This window comes from Notamacropus eugenii, chromosome 4, assembly GCF_028372415.1.
Source record: "Notamacropus eugenii isolate mMacEug1 chromosome 4, mMacEug1.pri_v2, whole genome shotgun sequence".
Classification (NCBI taxonomy): Eukaryota; Metazoa; Chordata; class Mammalia; order Diprotodontia; family Macropodidae; genus Notamacropus; species Notamacropus eugenii.
The window spans coordinates 80,405,766-80,427,021 of NC_092875.1; the positions used below are offsets into that span (position 1 = coordinate 80,405,766).

At 47.1% G+C, this 21,256-nt stretch overlaps 1 protein-coding gene across 3 annotated transcripts; it reads left to right on the top strand.

Annotated features, from left to right (window-relative positions):
* Nucleotides 1–4,148: 4,148 nt before the first annotated feature.
* Nucleotides 4,149–21,145, top strand: SLC27A1 (solute carrier family 27 member 1). 3 transcript variants are annotated; one of them, XM_072602480.1, is made up of 13 exons: nt 4,149–4,804; nt 7,683–7,850; nt 10,875–11,269; nt 11,836–11,997; nt 12,157–12,226; nt 12,569–12,660; nt 12,775–12,884; nt 18,182–18,391; nt 18,655–18,781; nt 18,904–19,041; nt 19,322–19,486; nt 19,621–19,767; nt 19,881–21,145. In XM_072602480.1, exons 2-13 carry the CDS (start codon nt 7,684–7,686, stop codon nt 20,036–20,038), a joined length of 1,941 nt encoding a protein of 646 aa, XP_072458581.1. In that variant the 5' UTR covers nt 4,149–4,804; nt 7,683; the 3' UTR covers nt 20,039–21,145. The 3 variants fall into 3 exon arrangements, with proteins under 3 accessions (XP_072458581.1, XP_072458582.1, XP_072458580.1); XM_072602481.1 differs by lacking the exon at nt 4,149–4,804 and adding an exon at nt 5,631–5,887; XM_072602479.1 differs by lacking the exon at nt 4,149–4,804 and adding an exon at nt 5,891–5,968.
* Nucleotides 21,146–21,256: the final 111 nt, after the last annotated feature.

The following is a 21,256-nucleotide window of genomic DNA, read 5'->3' on the forward strand; positions in this document are numbered from 1 at the left end:
TGTTCAGCTCTCTTGCACCAAATAGACTAAGACTTATGAAAGCCTTCAGTAGCTACTATGTACTTAGAGTCTTCTTTAAGCTAAACATGCCCAGTTTCTTCAACTTATCTTCAGAATACATGGACTTAAAGTCCTTTGTCCTATCATCTTATCAATGACCTTATTAAACTGTGGTGCCCAGAATGGAACATGATGTTCCAGATGTATCTGGGTGGCACAGTGGATTGAGCACTGGACATGATATCAGGAAAGACCTGAGTTCAAATCCAACTCTGACACTTCCTAGTTCTGTGACCCCGGGCAAGTCAATCTGTTTCCTCATCTATAAAATAGGGATAACAGTAGCACCCACCTCCCAGGGTTGTTGTGGGTCCCAAGTGAAAGAATATTTGTAAAGCACTTAGCACAGTGCCTGGCACAGGGTGGGCACTACAGAAATGCTAATTTGTTATCATTAGGATTATTATCTGAGGTCTGACAAGTATTGTAGGACTATCACCTCTTGGAAGCTGTCTTTTATCGCAGCCTAGGATGCTGCCACATCATTCACCAACACCCCTAGATCTTTTTCAGGCAAATTGCTGCCTCATCTCATACTGGTGAAGTCAATATTTTGTTTCCAAGTATTGGACTTTACCATTATCCCCACTGAATTTCCTCTTAATTAGATTCAACTCAATCTTACCTATCAAGATACTACTGGATCCTGATTCTTTCACCTGGTATTTGCCTCCCAGCAAGGTTTCAACTGTAAATTTGGTAAACATTCCATCTATGCTTTTAGCATTGATTAAAATATTAACTGGCTCAGGGCCAGACACAGATCCCTGGAGTATTCTGCCACAGCCCTCCAGACACCTTAATGCTTAAACCATTAACAACTACTCCTTGTTAGTCATCTAGTCAACTCTAAATCCATCTAACTATTCTCATCCATTCACATTCTTCCATTTTTTTCCATAAGAATAAAAAGAGATATTTGTTAAAAACTCTACTAAAATCCAGACGAACTATAACCTCAGCATTCCCCAAATTCATCCATTTAGTAATCCTGTCAAAAAAGAAAATGAGGTTGGTCTGGCATGACCTGCTCTTGATGAGGCTATGTGGGCTAGCTGAATATAATCATGGCTTCCCTTTGTAGATATTCATCAATTAGCTTCTTACTGATCTCTTCTAGAAACTTCCCAGGAATTGAAACCAAGTTCACTGGTCTCTAGTTGGCAGAGGGCTCTCTTTTGTTTTTTTTAAAAGTAAGGGCAGTTGCCCTTCTCCAGTCAGGATGGGCTTCTTCCATTTTCTCCACAATCTTTCAAATATTCTTGGCTGTGGCATTAGAATTTGAGGGGCTCATGGACTCTTCAAAATGGGGAAGTATCTCATGTAGTTTGGGAAGAGGGGACTGGATGTCTAGGGAGAGGTTGAGGATAGAGAAACAATGGGCAGCATATATATGTGATAACTGAAATTATGAGAAGATATAAGGTCACCGTAGGAAGAGAAGAAGGTCTAAGATAGAATCTTGGGAGGATGAGAAGGCAACAAAAAAAAAAAATGGAAGCCCTCTTTGGAGTGCTGGCTCTGGATCTTTTCTATCCTTTAAGGTTATGTCCTTGTACACCGTAAGGGATGCCCAGCCTATCACCTCTCTTGGGCTAAGCGTTGTCTGTCATACTATTAGTCAAAGCAGGAGAGGAGGCTCAGGGCAGCAAAACAATTCCTGGTGCTGAAGTTCTTTGGTTCCGATCCTTTGGGAAGTCTGAGAAGGCAGCCTGGCTGTGCTGGGAGTGTAGAGAGTGGGGAAACAGGAGAGAGTCTAATAATATGATACAATTCAAGGTAGAAGGGATCTTAGAGGTTATCCAGTCCAACTGCCTTATTTTACAATTGAAGTACCTGAGACTCAGAGAGGTGAATGACTTGTCCAAGGTCACATAAGTAGTAAGTACCAGATCTGGGAATCAAACAAAATAAAATCTGATTCCAAATCCAGCATCCTTTCTACTGCTCCTTATTGCCTCTCAAAAAGAGCAGTCAATCAATCAACAGACATCCTTACTAAGCACCTACTATGTGTCATGAACTTTGTTAGGTGCAGGGATTACAAAGACAAAAGAAAATGAAACAATCCCTGCTCTTAACTATGAAAACCTTTCTTTGACCTTCATCCGTGTCATGCGCACTAACTATGAATGTCCCCCAAAACTCTGTCCTGAGCCCTTTTTTCTCCCTACACTCTTATTTGGTGATCTCATGATCTCCCATGCATTGTAATTATCTCTGCTGATGATTCTAAGATTAGCATAGTTCATCCTACTTACTCTCCTGAGCTTTAGTCTCATACCACCTGCCTGCTGGAACTTTTGAACTGGATGACCCATAGGGCATCTCAAATTCAACATGTCCAAAATTAAACTCACCCTTCTCCCCAAACCTCCAATGCAACATGTCTAAACCTAAGTTCATGTTCCCCCAAGCCCACCTCTCTCCCAAGCTTCCCTAACACTTTCAGACCCTATTCTCCTAGTCACCTAGGTTCCTCAACCTCAGTGCTTTTTTTCACTCCTTAGTCTCATTCCATACATCCAATCATTTTTACCTCCACAACACCTTTTACATGCTGTAAAAAGTCTCTCTATTCACACAGCCACTACTCACACCCATTATCTCTTATCTAGATTATCATAACATTTTAATTGGTCTCTCTGCCTCAAGTCTCTCCCTACTCCAGTTTATCCTTCACACAGCTGCCAAAATGATTTCCTAGATTGTAGATCTGATCACATCACCTCCCTGCCACACACAATCCAAACTTCAGTGTCTCCCTTTTATCTCTAGGATCAAGTATAAACTCATTTCTTTGGCATTTAAAGCTTCTCATGATCCAGCCCTATATAATCTGTCCAGTCTTTCATTCAGCCCCTTGATGGTTTGGCCAGACTGGTTTACTTGCTGTTCCTCACCCGTGATATTCCATCTGCTGTTGGAGATAGAGCATTCCATTTGAAGAAGGAAGACCTGGGTCCAGTCCTACCATATACACTTGCTGAGTGTTCCTGGGCAAATCAGTTTAATCTCAAAACCTCAGTTTTCTCATCTGTAAAATGAAGGGGTTGTATCTGATGGCCTCTACAGACCTCTTCCAGCTCAAATTCATGCCTTTTCATTAGCATTCTACCATGCCCAGAGGGCTTTCCATCTCTTGGAATCCCTGGCTTTCTTCAAGACAGCCTAAACATCTCTTGCAGGACACCTTCCTAGTTAGCCTTCTGCTTTAAGGCTGTCTTCTAGTTTATATCTTATATGTATCCATTAATATGCATGTTGATCTGCCCGTTAGAATTTAAGTACTTTGACGATAGGAACAAGTTTTTTTTTTTGTTTTTGGTCTTTGTTTCATCAGTATTTAGCACAGCACGTGGCACATAGTAGGGTCTTAATAAGTGCTTGTGGATTGGCTGATTGATCTCAAGTCCCTTAAATTCTGTCAGGGGAAAAGACATGTACACGCAGAAGTATATAAAGAAAAATGCATGCAGAATAAATACAAGATTAGTAAAACAGTGGTGAGGGCTGGCAATACCAGCTGGGGACATCAGGAAAGGATGCCTGTAAGGATACTATGAAGAGCATTAAGAATGCTGAATTCACAGTCATGAGACCTGGGTTCCAATCGCAGTCTGTCACCAACTGCTGTGTGGCCTTGGCCACATCACCTGGATATAAATTGAGTTTTTTGGACCAAGTGATCTTTGTGGACTAGTTCCTGTCTGGGTCTAAATCCCTAATGACAATGAAAGAGCACTACAGTTTCAAGCCGGCAGGAGGGGCTGTGGGGTGAGCCATTTGCCCGGCTCAGTTCCACATTGTGTGGGGTGGGGAAGGAGGGGGCACGCAGTACAACAGTTTCTATCTTTTTTCTCCACCCCACCCTCCCTCAAGCTGAGCTGCCCACACTCAAGGGACCAATGGGAGGCTATAGAGTGTATGCCTGTCAGCCCCCTTCTCCAAAGGGCACTGGACCAAGGCCAAGACTGCCTACCCCCACGGAAGAGAAACTGGGGGAAAGGTCATAGAGCTTGTTTGAAAACAAGCATCCAAAGGATGGGGGTGGAGCGGGGGGCGGGGGCAGGGGCAGGGGCGGGTTGGGGGAGAGGAAAGTGGGGATCTGAGCCCAGAACTTGAAATTGTGGATCGGGAGCCGGGAAGGGACCTCCCAGAGCTTCTGTGGCACTCCCAGGCCAGGCAGCACCCAGAGTTGGGGTCGGTGCTACGACCCACCATAGGTGCAGGGTCCCCCTGCCCCCCATCCCAAGTAGAGCATCAGAGGAGCTGCTTGAACGGGGCTTCAAAAGAGCAGCATCTGAGTAGTAACTTGGAGAATACAGTTGCCTTCTGGGGACATTCGCCTGTGATACCACTGAAATCCTGTTTGCAAAAGCTGCAGTCCGAGGAAGCTGTGATTCTGCCCCATCTTCAGCAGGTTGGACACTCTCAGAAACCAGAGATGGAGTTTTTTAGGTGCCCTCAGCGGAAGCCAAGTCTTCCCGTATGGAGGCTGTGAGATCCCCAGCTGCCTCTACTGCCCACATTGCTTGTCAATAGAGGCCTGGTGGAGCAAGAGCACCTCAGGGGGTTTAAGTGAGTGTACCTGGGACGACGGCATCGGAGAGCTCTAGTACTAAGGATTTAGTTGATAACCAAAGCAGAAACCCTGGCCTTAAAGCTGCTGCGATTGCCTTCTGGACTGAGGGCCTCAGATCACCGATCTTCCATGAAAGTTGTTTTGGAGAACTCCTAGGAGGTGAGTGATCAGGAATAGAAAGAGCATTAGCCTGGGGCCACTGATCCCAAAGGCAGCAGCCAACCACTCCAGAGGAAAAGAATTTGCCTAAGGGTGCTCCTGAGAGTGGCAGAAGGGCCCGAGTACTAGAACCTAGACTTTCCCAGGCTAGGGCTCTTCTTTCCTTTCAAATAAGAAGACACTAGATAAACAAGAGCTATAATTATTATTATCCTATTATGACACTGTGAGTAACGCCAGGGTGGAAATAGCAAACGTCCAAGAGTCATCAGCGATGCTTCCCTCTTCCAGGAACCCCGAAAGCAAGTTACTGGATGACCTCTAACGGTTGGGTATGTTTTAGAGCGTTTAGAGAAGTTTTTTTGCCTTGTGTCACGGACCTCTCTGGCATCTGGTGAAGCCTATGAAACCCTTCTCAGTACAATGCTTTTAAATAATTTAGGGTAGAGATGAACGGAACTCGAGATGTCACTCTTTCTCCCATCCAAGTTCACAGCCCCCCTCGGAATCCTGTTTTAGAAGGGAGCCTTGTTCAGGCGGGGCTGGATGGTCTCTGGGCTCAGCCCCGCTTTGGGAATCCGCGAATCTAGATCGCGGGGGTGGCCGGGGTCGGACTTTGGCACATTCAGAGGTCCAACCTCCGGCAGGGTGCTGGGGCTGGAGTGGCAGTCCGATGCCTCCGTGCTGTCCTTGCGGCACGAGCGGACGGACAGAACTGCCGAGGTGGACGCAGCTGCGCCAGCGCGGGTTCATTCATTCTACCAGCATTAGGGGGCGGCCGCCAGCAGCGTGCCCTGGGCTCGCAGCCCGGCCCCGCACCTAAGCCGGGATCGGATGTGGCAGCCGGAGGCCGGGGACGCCGGGCAAGCGCCCATTCCGGGCCTCAGTTTCCATATCTGCCCTTCGGGGGGCGGGGGAGGAGGCTGGCGAGAGGCCCGGCTCTCCGCTCCGGTGGGAGGCACCCTCCTTCACCCTCCCCCGCGCGGCGCCTGCCAGGCGGAGGGTTGCCATGGAAACGAAGGGTAGCTGCCGGGCGGCTGCTCTAGCTGCCGGATCTCGGAACCGGCCTCTCTGGCCCCCCAGGTGCTCTATGGTCCGGACCTCCGGAAGCCGGAGAGGGGAAAGGGAGAGGGTGGGGGGCCGGGGGGCAGACCAGGGAGTGAGGTACGTGCGCGCGCGCGCGTGTACGTGTGTGTGTGTGTGTGTGTGTGTGTGTGTGTGTGTGTGTGTGTCCGTGTGACAGTGTGACAGTGTCCTACAGCTCTCATTGTTTCCCCATTGACCCCCCTTCCTGTCCTCCCCTTGTTCCCCATCCCCTCACTGATCCCCCACCGTTGTCCTTTCCTGTCCCCGTAGCACCCCTGCAGGACCTTCCCCCCCCAGTCACAGCGGTGACCACACAGCCTGGAAGGGACCCAAGCGGTCACCTAGTCCAACGTGTACCTGACCTACATGCTCCTGTCCTCTTACAGCCTCTCATACTGTCGCCTTTCAGCCCCCCACCTCACTGTGCCCCTCACTGCCCTCTCACTGCCTCCTTAACTGCCCCCCTCCCTGCCCCTTTACTGTCCCCCCTTAATGTCCCTTCATTGTCGCTTCACTATCCTCCTTCACTGTCCCCTTCGCTGTCCCCCACTGTCCTCCCTCACTCTCTGCCTTCACTGTCCTCCCTCCCCCTCACTGCCCCCACTGCCCCCTCACAGTCCCTTTTCACTGTCCCCTCACTGTCCTCCCTTGGTAGTCCCTAAGTCAGTCACTAAAACTATTAGGAGAGACCAGGGAAGCCATCTATTCTGTCGGGTACCAAACTACGAAACCCTCTGGTTAGCCCTGTTAACCCTCTCCCTGGCCCCTGGCCCTGCTCTCCTCCCCTGTGGTCCCAGAAGTCACTAAATCAATTAAGACGGGAGACCCTCTGGTCTAACCGTACCTAAACATCAGTCTCTTCTAAATTCTCCCATCTTCTCTCACTGTCCTCTTCCTGGTCCTTCCTTGTCCCCCATTTAGTATTTGCACCACTTTCCCCATTGTCCCTCTCCTTGTCCCCACTACTCTCACCCCTCCCTATCCCTTCCTTTCTGTCTCCCCCACTGTTCCACCTTCATTGTTGCCACAACCCCTCTCTTCCCCATCCCTGTCCCCCATTATTGTTGTCTTCACGATTTCTCCATCACCCCTTTTTCTTGTCATGTTCTCCACTCCCACGGTCTCCTTCCTCATCTCTCCCTGCAGTGTTCCCCATTCCTGTTCTCCTGCTTTCAGGGAGCTCATCCTCACTTCCCCTGCCCCCCTCTTACTTTCCCCCTCTATTCCCCCCTCCCCACTCTCACCCTCCCCTCTTACCCCCACTCTCTCCTTACTCTGTCACTGACTCTCCCTCAACTCTCCCTGTCCTCCTTCCTCACCCTTCCCCTCAAAGGGATTCAGCTCCCTCTCCTAGCCCAGTTACTCTTCCGTCTCTCCCCCAGCTGTCCTCTTATTCTTGCCTTCCCTCCCTCTCTCCCTCCCCTCACCTTTTCTCCTCTCCCCCTTTCTTTCACACTGTCCCAGCTCCCTCTTTCCCAGCTCCTCTTCCTCACTCCCCCTCTACTCTGGAGGACCCCTCAGCCTCTCTGAGCTCTTCTCACTTTGGTCCTTGTTCTATTACTCTGGTTCATTTCTCCCCACATGATTCTTCTACCTCTTTGATTTTCTCCTCTACTTTTCTTTTTCACTTCACCTCATGTTCCTCTACTCCACTGGCCCTCTGGTCTAATCTAAGTCCTATGATCTAGTGATTCCTGTTCCCTGCCCTTACTGTTTGTCCACCTCTCCCCTCTCCCACTTCCAGCAAATATGGCCGTAGAGTAAGAATGATTCTTCCCCTTCTTTCTCCTAGAATGCGTGCTGCAGGCCTTTGCACGGCTTCACTGGCTTCAGTGGGCTTCCTCCGCTTCCTGGGACTACCCTGGTCTTGGGGTCTGGCAGCTGCCCTGACTGTCTATGTGGGCACTGGTGGTTGGCGTTTCCTGCGCGTTATTTTCAAGACAGCACTAAGGGACCTTTTGTAAGTGAGGGGGATACGGGGTACCAAAAAGCTCTGTGAGGAGGAATGGGGACACTGAGACAAAGCTGTAAGGGAACCTGATGGTAGCACTGGGTGCTTTGGTAGCGATGGGTATGGAGGATGGTATTATGGTAGCTTGTAATAGCTTATAAACTTGGCTCCATGGCCTTAGCATAGTGGGATCAACTTGCTCTGTCAGAGTCTATTCCACTTCTCTTGCCCCTTACACAATATAGGGTCCTAATCTGACTCAGCAAGGAGTTGATGGCTTCAGGTGAAATATGCAGGATTTGCATATTTCTCCCACATCTTCCTGGGGGCTCTCTCGCTTTTTCAAAATGGAGTCTGCCCTTGGAAGAAGAGATTAGGAGGGTGCGACAAATCTGGGGCCGAGCCAGTGAGCAAGAGAAAGGCCCCTTTATCCACTACAAAGAAGTACAGACAGTCCCAGGGAGTCTGATGTTTACAGACGATTCCCTTCCGATTGGGAGTAAAGTTTGAGGACTTTTAAGATCTGAAGAGAGTTGTTCCCTTGGGAGTGAAGTGAAAGGGCAGTCCAAAGTGGGGACAGAAAGGCAGGGTAAGTTGGACTCTGAAGCCTAACATGACCTAACTCTGTCGCCACATGCATTGTCCACAGTTAGAACTCACTCCCAGGTTCCCATTGGCATTCTACCCTCTGGTCACTGTCCTAAGCCTCAAGGGAAATACTAGAGGAGGAGGAGGAGAGGGACAAAAGGTATGAACAAGGAAGATGGAGAAGGCAGGAGAAAAAAGTGCTGCATTAGAGATTCTGTATCTTACTCTGAAAAGCAAGGGATCCCCTTCCATAAGTTATGTCTACGCCTGCAAGTCCCGTCCCCCCATGAACTAATAATCTTTGCTGTGTGTTGCCACCCATCACCCTCCTGTGCCCTCTATTTCCTCTCTCCAGTCAGAGATACTTGACCTGGGGCTAGAATGTCATGGAGCTGGGAATGAAGAAAGAGGATCAGGATAGAGCTCTGGGGATAGAAGGGCAGTGGTGTTGGGATGGAGTTGGAATCAGGGAAGAGGAGAGGCAGAGCTTGGGAGGGGAAGGCGGTGATAGGGCAGAGGGAAGGGATCAGAGGCGAGTGAACAGAGTGAGAAGGGAGCTAGTGCCAGGGGAGAGCTGAAGCTGGAGTGGGGGGAGGCAATACAGGGGAGATTCCTTAGGTCTCCCAAAATAGCCGAGCCCTCTGAGTACTCTGGTTACAGCCCAGAGTAGCTTTATCTTTTCAGGGCCTTTAAAACTTAATTCTCCCTCATCAAATATTTAACCAGTTTTCTTTTTTTGGCTCCCCATGGCCCACCCCCACTCCACCCCGAACATGGCATTTGGCCCTTCTACCATCTTCTTTGCAGCTCTCATTTTTCCCAGGCCCTCCTTGGCATGATCCCCCAGATTCCCTTTTCATTCTCTCTTATAGTCAGTTCTCCTTTCCCTTCCCCTCATTCTCAGTAGTGACAGTATTAGTTAGTTCAATCACTCATCAAGAAACCTTGGTCTAGTCTATGTTTTCTACTAACACTGAGGTAGGTGTGAATGTATATTCTCCATGACTAAGGGAGAGAGAAAAAGAAGGGAACACAATGACCATTTAAAATAGGAATTAAAAAAAAATCTTTTAAAAGGGAATGCTGAAAACTGTCTTTACATGTAATTGGAAAAAATAAAAAATTAAGTGAAAAAAATAGGGATTTACCAACATACCTTTGCAGATTGTCTTCAAACCACCTCAGAAAACTGAGTGATGATTTGGTGGTTGTATTTATTGGAGCTCAATAACATGAATTCCCCTGCTGAACAGGTTAATCCTGTATTTGGGGATACGTCTAACAGGATAGTACATATCCCCAACACAATAAGCGTTTATGTTCTTTGATTTAACTTGACAAATCTTACTTCAGTCCTCAGAAATCTGTCCCTCAAGTCTTCTAGAATATTTGGGTCAAAAAATTGCTCTCTCCTGTTCCTTCTCCTTCCTTCTTGCATTTTTTTCTACATTCTTTCTTGGTCAGTTCTACTTTATCCCCTAACATTTAAGTCATTCATGACTTTTTCCTTGAAAGGGTTGCATTCTTGACAATATACATATCTTTACAGACAGTCAGGAGAGGTGAATGAATCTGTCACCTCTCTTCCTATACTGTAGCTAATGAGCATGTTTTCTCTGGAGATCCAAAGTATAAGAACCAGAGCTAAGTATCTCTTAGTTTAATTGGATCTTCTGAACTGACTGGGTTCAGACTAACAAGAGAAGACATCTTCTTTAATCCTACTAAGTAAACTAGAAAGGAGCCTCTGTGGGTCCCATTAGATTAGTCCGCAAGACCTGGGGTGGCTTCTTTGTTAGACTTTTCTATGAGATTTACATGAGCATGCTACTTTGAATTGTATGTAATTAGAAATTATCTTATGAAGCTATCTTTGAGCTAAAAGATCTCCCTATGGAACTAGGAATATACTTGCTAATTAGATACTGTTTAACTACACAGCTAATGATATATCATATACTGAAACCATTTTTGTATTTTTCATATCAAAACATTTTAATTAAAACATGAGATATGATATAAAATTTTAAAATTTGATTTATTTACCAAAAACTTCTTCAATTGGTCAATGAATATGTAATTGAAGTACTTTCTATATGAGTACTGTTAGGTACTGGGGATGCCATGACAAGGAATTTGCATTCTGCTGAATGTTATTGTTCCTTAACCGTTTTTCTTGCCTCACTGCTCCCACAAGATAGGCCACTGCCCACTTCATTACCCAGAGGGAGAAACTGAGGCAAAGGCTGCTCCAAAGTCACATGGTAAATGTATATGCTGCAGTGGCCCTGTGACTATTACCCCTCCTTGCCTTGCTCCTCCAAAAAGTATTTGTGTGTTTCTTTTGGGGGAAGCAATGCTCTGGGGCCACGTGGAGCACAGGAGTGGCCACTTCTACAGCTTCTGTCAAAGGGTCTTCCTGATCTCTTTTCTTCCCTGCTGCAGTGGCCTCTCCGTGCTATGTAGTGTCCGCTACGAGCTCCGACGGCACCAGCAGGCCAGGCACACCATTCCCTACATCTTCCAGGAGGTGGCCAACCGACAGCCACAAAAGGTGGCCCTAGTAGACGTGGCCAGTGGAAAGCAGTGGACGTTCCAGCAACTGGATGAGTACTCCAATGCAGTGGCCAACCTGTTCCTACAGCTTGGCTATGGGTCTGGCGATGTGGTTGCCATGTTCCTGGAGGGCCGGCCTGAGTTTGTGGGACTGTGGCTTGGCCTTGCCAAGGCAGGAGTGGAGGCTGCCTTGCTCAATGTGAACCTGCGGTTGGAGCCCCTTATGTTCTGCCTCAGCACCTCAGGGGCCAAGGCCCTGATCTTTGGGGGGGAGCTAGCAGCTGGTGAGACTGGGGGTGGTACAGGGGGGTCAGGCCCCACAGTATCAAGGCAAAGGTTACCTTTTTAGTCTGGGGGAGGACTTTTGGAGATAGGAGGAGGGAGAGCATGGCTCCAAATGGTGAGTGACTGGTGGGATCTGGGGGCCAGTAGGGTGTTGGGGGGGGAGGGAAGCTAGCTAGACTGGAATGATCAACTTTGGCTTTTGAAAAGTGTTCCCTAATTGTTTAGGCAAGGGAAAGGTATGGCCTTGTGCTTAGGAGAAAAGAACATTACATGCATGTCCAGGTATGTCTGTAGCCTGGGGGCTGACAATCATGTTGGTAAGCTAGCACTTGTAGGTATGTCTGTGGGCTGGGTCTGACAAACATGTCTGGGTTGGAGCTGAAACATGTCTATTGACTGAAGTTAACAGGCATATCGGTGAACTGAGGAGTATGTCTATGAACTAGTGATTTCAGGTGTCCTGGGGCCAAGAGGCATGACTTCAGGCTAAGGTTAATAGCCTATGGACAAGAGGTGGCCATGTGTCTTTAGGTTGGGGCTAATAGGCACCTTTCATATATTCCAGCTATTTCAGAAGTGAGTGTACAGCTGGGGAAAAACCTAGTGAAGTTCTGCTCTGGGGACTTTGGGCCAGAAGGTGTCACCCCTGATACTCACCTTCTTGATCCTATGCTGAGTGAGGCCTCCACAGCGCCCCCTGTGCAAGTGCCTCCTAAAGGGATGGATGGTGAGTCTGGTTTGGGGTTCCCCCTTGAGATAGTCCCTGCCAGTCTCTCTAATTTGGGTCTAGACCTGTTTGCCTTTTCCCTCTCCTTCCTCCATCCCCATCAACAAATCCCGCAAAACTCTTGGCTCCTCCTGCCCTGATGCTTCCCTTTCTTTCCAGATCGTCTCTTCTATATCTACACTTCTGGCACTACTGGGATGCCCAAAGCTGCAATTGTAGTACACAGCAGGTGGGATGAAAAGATGAGTAAGGGTCTGCACGCTGAGGATACTTGCTTCCTCAGATGCGGTTTTCCCCTTGTGCTTTCCAGCCTTAACCACTTTCCACCCTCCTAATTTATCAGCCCTGCTTCCTTGCCCTAGTCCTAACTTGGCCCCTTCCACACAATCCTTATCCTCAATCCTGCCCTCTCCCTACATCCTCCAGTCCCAGCTCTTGGGTCTCCATCTTGGCTTCAGCCACGCATCACCTCATGTGTCTCAGGCACGAGTCTCACCCCTTCTCTGCATCTCTCTCTGCCAAAGTCTTCTTTCCCATGTACCCCCTCCAGCCTCACTTCTCTCTCACCCAGATACTATCGAATTGCAGCCTTTGGACACCATGCCTACAGAATGAAAACCTCAGATATAATTTACAATTGTCTTCCTCTGTATCACTCTGCAGGTACTGAAGGGAATGGGGTTCAGCAATTCCTGATGTAGAATGGACCTTGGCAAGGAAGGGAGGGTGTGGGTGGGTCTGATGAGGCGTTTAAGGCCAATCCTACCCTCTCTACAGGGAACATCATGGGTGTGGGGCAGTGCCTTCTCTATGGGCTCACAGTCGTCATCAGAAAGAAGTTCTCTGCCAGCCGCTTCTGGGATGACTGCATAAAGTACAACTGCACGGTCAGAGATACTGATGCTCTCACTGTATTTATGTCCTTAACCTGCTCTTTCTACCATGTCCACTTTCCCCCTCAGCACTTCGTTTGGCTGTTTCCTTCCATGTCTCTTCCTTCTCTCTTCTCCCCACATGGCTACTCCCATCTCATCCCTTCCCTGCTTTATTAATGCTTCCTTGTAAGCATTTAGGACTATGTGCTGGTACTGACACCTAGGGACACTGTTCAGGCCTGAGTTGGACTTTTTCATTTTGCTCAGGGATGGCTGAGCCAATGCTCCTCTCTAAGTTACCAGAACTGTTACTGCTGACTAGCCAGGGTTTCTCACCTGAATGGCAATGAGGCATCTCAGCTTTTCCCCTCCTCTCCCCCAAAGCAAGTAGTCAATCCCTTTGAGGATTTTTAAGATCCTGTAGTGCCTACAGGAAAACAGACTGGATAAAAATACTAAACATAAGGAAGGTCCCTCTACTAAGCTCTCCTCCAGTGTCTCATCATAGCATAGAGGTGGCCCAAGGTTTTTGAAGGCTTTGCCAGTGGAACATAAACTCTGGCCTTTTTCTTTCAGTCATTTTTAGTCTTGTCCCACTCTTCGTGACCTCATTTGGGGTTTTCTTGGCAAAGATATTGGAGTGGTTTGCCATTTCTTTCTCCAGCTCTTTTTACAGGTGAGGAAACTGAGGTAAACAAGGTTAAGTGACTTGTCCAGGGTCACACAGCTAGTAAGTATCTGAGCCAGACTGGAACTCAGGAAGAGGAGTCTTTCTGACTCCAGACCCAGTGTTCTATCCACTGTGCCTCCCAGCTACCTTTAAGTTCTGGCAGGTCTTACCAAGCTGGAAAGGCATCGAGGCCTGGTGACTTGGTGTTCCTGCTGTCTAGCCAAAAGGCTGGCCACCCAGTTATGAATACTTTTAGCCACAGAAAATGGAAGATTATCTGCTAAGGTACAGAGAGAGGGGTCATAACCTGTGCTTGCAAAGGGAGTACTCACAGGAAAATGAGGATTGAAGAATATTGTGGAGTAGAAATATTGAAGCAGATGTGGAGAGAGTTAAGAGAAATCTTCAAGATCCCCCAATAAATGTCCCCAGTGCTGGCACTGGCTCCTCTCTTGGCTTTTTCACCAACTATTCCTTTGTTTCCCCAGGCTAGTGGAGATTTTAGCAGACCATGAACTCAGTAAAGAAGGATAGTGAACAGGACTATGGAGGTGGTGATCCTAAGATGATATTTGTAAACCTCTTGGCACACAGTAGGTACTTAATCAGGGCTTGTTCCTTTCCCCTTCCTGTTCTGCTCTGTCCTGATCAGATTACAACCAGAAGGTTGAGTTCAATGCCACATTTTAGGAAGGACATTTGTGAGCAATAGGACAGCCAGGACGGTAAAGGGCTGTGAGATCATGCCAAATAAGGACAGGTTGTCTGATGAAATTAGAGATGTTTGGCTCAGAGAAGGGAAGATTTGGGCAGGCCCTTGATAGCTGCCTTCAGACATTTGAAAAGCTGTTCTGTGGCAGAGGTATTAGATTAGTTCTGCTTGGCCCTAGAGGGCAGGATTGGGAAAATAGACAGAAGCTGCAGAAGTGAAAAAAGTTCCTAACAATCAGAGATGCCCCAAAGTGGAACAGCCTGCCTTTCACTCACTAGAGGTCTCTAGGGAAAGGTTGGGGGATGATATGTCATGTTCTTGGTCAGGTATGGGTGGTTGCATCAGATGGTCTCTAAGGCCTCTTCCAACCCCTAGGCTCTGTGACTACTCTTCTGGGTCACCCTTCCTTTAATAAGTTTGACTTCTTCATTTTACAGATAACAAACTGATGTCCAGAGGTATGAAGTCATTTGTAGACTTAACTAGCAAAGTGGCAGACCCAAGATTTGAACCCAGGCTTCCTGATAACAAATCTAGAACCTTTTCTACCCTGCTCCACTTCTGTCTCAGAAGGAATAGAAGCTGGGAGACCAAGGACACAGGGTGGACAGTTAGGACGAGGCTTGACTAACCCATTCTTTACACACTCTCACAAGTCATCTCAAAGTCTAGCTGAAAAGTAGTAGTACACTCTGTTCTGGGAACGGGAAGGTTGAGATTCTGTTTTTTCAAAGTCAAATAGTTAAAATGTGCCTTTGTCTTCAATTGCTGGTTGACAAATATTGTCTATGCTTACCCATGGCCTTCTCCTCAGTATGTTGTTTGAATATGACTCTGTAAGGAATCACTTCCTCACCACCAGAAGTTAAAAAGTCCTTCATAGAGTGCATTACAAACAGGACTCATATTCTGGCTAAGGGGTGGACCTCTGAGGTCCTTTTCCGCTCTGAGATTCTCTAGGTCCCCATTTTGTGTTTTCTCTTACCATCTATCTATCGCTAACCCTGGCAGCATAAAAGAGAGGTGTCAGGGCTGGACCTTTGCATTCATAGATAACTGAAGTTAGACAGAGCAAACATCATACTGCTTCCAACCCCATATCTTCTTACTAGGAAAGTCAAGTTAGATTAGTTCTCTGACACCACACCACCACCATGTGTATCATTAATGTAATTTGCACATAGATTTGTTAGGTTGATAGAGAATAGAGCTTCTTTATGTCATTACAGCATTTGAAGGGATTGGTGCATTCGATGAGAGGTTAAATTCGAGGATTTCTAGGGCCTCTTCCAATACTAAGACTATGAAAAAGTCTCATACTGTATAGATATAATCATGATATGTGGGCTGGATAATAAGATACAGTTAAGCGGATTCATAGCTGGTTGAACAGCCAGCCCAGTAGAGGACAGTGGCCTTGTCGACAGTGAGGTATCTAGTACCATGCCATGTACTTTTTGATATTCTGTACTTATATCTGTTTCAAAAACTATTCTTTTTCTATGATTATAGAAACAACTTAGATGGAGACACAGAAGGCATGTTTATCAGATTTATAGAAGACATAAAAGCAGGAGGGATGTCTAACTTAATGGGTGTCCATTAAAATTTTAAGTGATCTCAACAAGTGAGAAAGTGAGCCAAAAATCTTACATAAAGAAGTTTCCCAGGGATAAATGTAAAGCCCTGACTTTCGATTAGAAAAAATCCTGCACATCTGCATATGTACAGGACTTGGAAGGTATGATTTTGCAGCAGTTCAGATAAAAAAATGGGAGTTTCAGTTTATCAAAAACTTATTTTGAACCAACAGTGTGACCTGACTAGCAAAAAAGTGGCTGCAGGATAGTCTCTAGACCAGGGGCTCTTAACCTGGAGTCAGTGAACTTTTAAAAAATATTTTTTGATAACTATATTTCAATATCACTGGTTGTCTTTGTAATTTTATGTATTTAAATTTATGTATTTAAAAATAATATTTTGAGAATGGGTCCATATGCTTCACTAGACTACCAAGACATGAAGAACCCCTGCTCTAAAGCAATGGAGATAATATTGTTTTCTTCAAAGGTCACACCAAGCCTGAAGTATGTGTTGATTTCTGTTCACCACATTTTAAGAGAAATTTTGACAAATTCTTCCACAAAAGTCTTCTTGGGTTCTCAGAGGCTATATCAGCTGACCACAAGTCAGCCTCCATGTTTAGTCCCCGCAAGAGCTTGTGTCTGCTGTGTAAGGACCAGCCTAGCCCAAGTACAGGGAGACTCCTTACCAGAGGGTTGGCTACCAGATAGAAATTTTTTTGGCCATAGCAACTCATGAAAGAAATACAAATACAAAATGTCCTTCGGTCCCGGACAACCTCCTTCTGCTCTGTTGATCAGTGACAGAAAGGGGGCAAAGGATTCTTGGATTGTCTAGTTTGCTTACTGAATCTTTTCAATGGACTTCTACAACTGAGCCATAACTCTGTTGATATAAATGATGGACAGTTTGATGGACATGTGATCTCTTTGTTGTGAGTACCTCCTCCAAGGATGCAGAGCTAAGCCCAGTCCAAACCAATAAGCATTTCTTAACCTACTAAATACAACCTTCCCATCCTGTGCATCTCTTGTAAGCCCACCACGGGGCATCCATATAACATGCTGAAGACCTCTGTCTGTAGTTCTTGACATTGCATGGCTATCCATGGAGTACACAGGCTGACACCAATTTTTCCTTGCTTTCACTCTGACTGGCCCATCTCTTTTTTTGTTCATGTTTTTCTGTGATGACATCCTTTGCTCACCAGTCCCTCAGTTTCAGTGAGCTGAAGCCTATTCACATCCACCATGTACCTCTCACTGGCACTTTGGATGAGTTTTAATTTCAAGTCTTTAGATGCTGTGGTATTCCATGATACACATCCCTATCACTGGCACATTGGTATTAAGAAAATGCTAGAAAATTATACTAGAAGACATAAAGATGTAGCTACATGGAAAGATGTTTCATAGGTTTTCCTTAGAGAGGAAATGAAAGAGTTGGCACAGCTGGATTCAACATTCACCTAAAATCAACAAGGAACATAATTTCCTGAGATAGGTTGGAGTTCTTACAATGAATTAAGAAAACATCCCCATGAAGATAATTATAATTTATGCTGCAACTTTTATTGCAGATGGTAAAGGAATATAGAACTTTATGAAGAACTTGACAGTATTCTCCAAATTAACTATACATGTATGTTGATTTAATATACTGGATGGCTTCAATGCAAAAAAAAAATTGAAAATATAGTTTGAGATTGAGAAATGAAATAGGACAAAGGCTTTAGGATACTCAGAAGCCTTATGCCTCAGATTCATGTATCCTTTTTTTTTAGATGAGTTGGAAGGCTCTGGACATAATGAACATTGAAGAATATAATGCTTAGTTAAAGAATGAATGAATTGATGATCTTTTGAAATGGGAGATGACTAGTTCCTATTATGGACATCATTTCAGAAGTGGCTGTTTTTGTGCAGTCAGATCTGATGATTAGAGCAAAAGTCAAAAGTCAATGCTGACTCCTACTTGTGTGGTCTGGCAGCTCAGTATGAGGAAGAACTAGTGTTTAACAACTCAAGTGTAGGCAAAGGAACAGGATGAATTTTAGGTAACAACCTCCCGGGCACCAGAAATAGTCAAATGGAGGCTTAGTGGCCCTCTTTAGTTGAACTGGATGATCTCTAAAGATCCTACCAAGCCTGAGCTTTTCTGTGAGTGGCTGTTTCTCCTTCTGTTTACTCCTCCTCCCTCCATATTTAATGCCTCTAACACATTGTTCCTGCCATATCTCAAGTGCCGCCTCATCCATGCCCTCTGCCATACGTGTCCCCCAGTGATATCTTTCTCCTGCCACGATAATTTTATTCATGTCCTTTCTTCCCTCACTCCTATCAGGTGGTTCAGTACATTGGTGAAATCTGCCGTTACCTTCTGAAGCAGCCTGTGCGGCCTGCAGAGAACCAGCACCATGTGCGCCTAGCTGTGGGCAATGGACTCAGGCCTGCCATCTGGGAGGAGTTCACTGGCCGTTTTGGGGTCCAGCAGATTGGAGAATTCTATGGTGCAACTGAATGCAACTGCAGCATTGCCAACATAGATGGAAAGGTGGGGAGGGCAAACAGAAGCTAGGGGAGGCAGGTGAGAACTGAGGTGGGTGGGGGGAGGGGGCTGGCTCTGCTGGGCATGACCATGGAGTACACAGAGGATCAGAGAGAGCTGGAGATGAGAACTTCCGAACTCTACAGGGTGATCAAATCTAACTGTGGCATGAAAGATGAGTGGCAGTACCTATGGAGGTATTGAAACACCCCGAGGTTCCTCACTCAGCTTGAAACCTTATATCTTCTCTCTCCTTCCACCTGGCCTAGGTGGGGGCATGTGGTTTCAATAGCCGGATCCTGCCCAATGTATACCCAATCCGCTTAGTGAAGGTGAATGAGGATACAATGGAGTTGCTAAGGGATGCCCAGGGGCTCTGCATTTCCTGCAAGCCTGGTAAGGAGGAGGGGTGAGGGGAGTATCTAGCACCCAATTAAACCCCCAAGTACTTGCTCATCTTCATTTGCCAGAAATCCCAGATTTATCCTGTGGCTGACATATATACCTCTGATCCTTAGGGGAGCCTGGCCTTCTGGTTGGGCAAATCAATCAGCAAGATCCACTTCGCCGGTTTGACGGGTATGTCAATGAGAGTGCAACCAACAAGAAGATAGCATATAATGTGTTCCAGAAAGGGGACAGTGCCTACCTCTCAGGTACTGCTAAACCTCATCTTATCACCAACGTACCCCTCAAACCCCATTTCCTTCTCAAGTACTTCCTAAGCCCTACCTATCTTAAAGGAACTGTTTCTCTCTCCCTAACTCTCAAGTATTTTGCTTCCATACATACCCCCACCTACTTCTTTGATACCTCCTGAGAATAGCACCCTAAGTAGAAACTAGTTTAACCTAGGAAAAGAATTTGGTTATAAGGGGCATATGATCCCTGAGAAGTATTCCACAGTAGCTCACGTTAACATCTCTGTCCCAACAGGAGATGTACTGATGATGGATGAACTTGGCTACATGTATTTCCGGGACCGGAGTGGAGATACATTTCGGTGGCGAGGGGAGAATGTCTCCACAACTGAGGTGGAAGGCGTCCTAAGCCGTATTCTGGGCCAGACTGATGTGGCAGTTTATGGGGTGGATGTGCCAGGCAAGGAGCCTTCCCTGGGTGGGAGTCAGGAGAATGCAATGGGAGGGGAAGTGGTTTTGGGGAACCTTGGGGATTGAAAGGTCTGGAGAAGTCGAAGGGCCTGGTAATGTTCTCAGCATACAACCCCATTGTAGGAGTGGAGGGCAAGGCTGGAATGGCTGCCATTGCCGACCCCCATACTTCGGTGAACCCCAATGCCCTGTACCAGGAGCTACAGAGAGTACTTCCACCATATGCTCGACCTATCTTCCTTCGCCTCCTGCCTCAGGTGGACACAACAGGTATATTCATATCATTTTGATTTCTCCATCTCTAGGGCCTTGCTCTGCCCTGGGGGGCCTCATTCCACATTAGTCTTTGCTGGCTGGGTAGTTGTTTCCTACTTATCCCACAGGGACCTTCAAGATCCAGAAAACACGGCTTCAGCGAGAAGGATTTGACTTGCACCAGACGTCAGACCGACTCTTCTTCCTGGACCTGAAGCAAGGGAGATATGTTCCCATGGATGAAAATGTCTATACTGGCATCTGCACAGGAGCCTTCTCCCTTTAACGGAGCTTGCTGCCCCATCCCTTACCCTCTTCTTCTCTGGCAGTGATGATGGGTTTGAGGACAGCAACCATAGCCCTACTCTACCCTGCCCTGGACCCAGCCAGTCTCCTTCCTAAAGAATGGGTGTGGTGGGGGAAGGGTATAAGTTGGCCTAATATGATTTGTCAAAATTGCTTCCTAAGCCCCTCCCTGACCCTCCCTTCAGGTCCAGGGCTCTGGTTCAAGCAGGAGCTGAAGTTGGATAGGAGTTGAAGAGGATCCAGCAGAGGATCCTCAGGGTTGCTGGAATAATTGAGGGATGGGTTGCAGCCAAGAGGCCCACAAGATTCTGAACATTTCAGCCCATACTATGGTTCCTTGGATGTTTCCTGAATGAGGATTTGATACCTCATCACTGGGTGTGCTTGGGTGTGGGTCTGCCTGGCTCTTCTGTCAGGGCTGGAGGGACTCCTGACAAACAGGCCCTCGCTGGGGTGGAGGGGTGGGCAGGGTCTGGGGAACTGCCACAAAGCCCCGTCTTGTCGGGCCTGCTTCTGCCAGAACTGATCAGCAAGGGTCATTCCTCCGCTTTTCTTTGCTCCTTAACTTACAAACTGCCCCAGACAGGAGGGCTACAATGCCCAACGCCTCCTTAGCGCAGAGGGGACCGTTCCTGCCTGTTCTATTGGTTGTGCCTTAAGGAACCCCCAGTCATGAAGTCACTGTGTTCCAGTACTTACTTTTTAGCTCAGTTGAAGCTTCGGGAGTGGACCTGCCTTCACCTCCTCACTCAGTGTTGTGCGTGGCGGGGACGGTGCTCCCACGGACAAGAGCGGGCCGGGCTGCGTGCTTAACCTCCTACGTCTGACCTCTGACCTCCAGCGGAAGCCCCCCCCCCCGCCCCGGCCCTGCTGACAGGCCCCCCTCGGCAGCCCTTGCTTGTCCCTTCTGGTAGTGACCACGCAGACACCCCGGTAACACCTTGCTGGTAGCGACAACTGACGGCCCCAGACTGCTCAGGCGGGTGCTGAGGACGCGCTCTTTCTCGCAGGCGTTTTCAGGCATGGCAATTTTATTTTTTAGTTTGAGTTAAAAAACAATAAACTTGAAAACAAGCTCTGATGACAACGTTCAGGCCCGGTGTTGTGATATTAAAATACTCCGGTGTGGGCACTGAGGCTCGGACGCGCTTTTCCAACTTTAATCAGAAAGAACCCACGGAACAGGGAAGGGGAGGGA

What these genes read in the sequence shown, in the direction of transcription:
- SLC27A1 (XM_072602481.1), top strand. Translation starts at nt 5,814, where the DNA reads ATGGAAACGAAGGGTAGCTGCCGGGCGGCTGCTCTAGCTGCCGGATCT. An exon ending in TCCTCTGTATCACTCTGCAG is followed by an intron (nt 12,661 to 12,774) that starts GTACTGAAGGGA and finishes CCCTCTCTACAG; the next exon opens with GGAACATCATGGGTGTGGGG. An exon ending in TTGCCAACATAGATGGAAAG is followed by an intron (nt 18,392 to 18,654) that starts GTGGGGAGGGCA and finishes CACCTGGCCTAG; the next exon opens with GTGGGGGCATGTGGTTTCAA.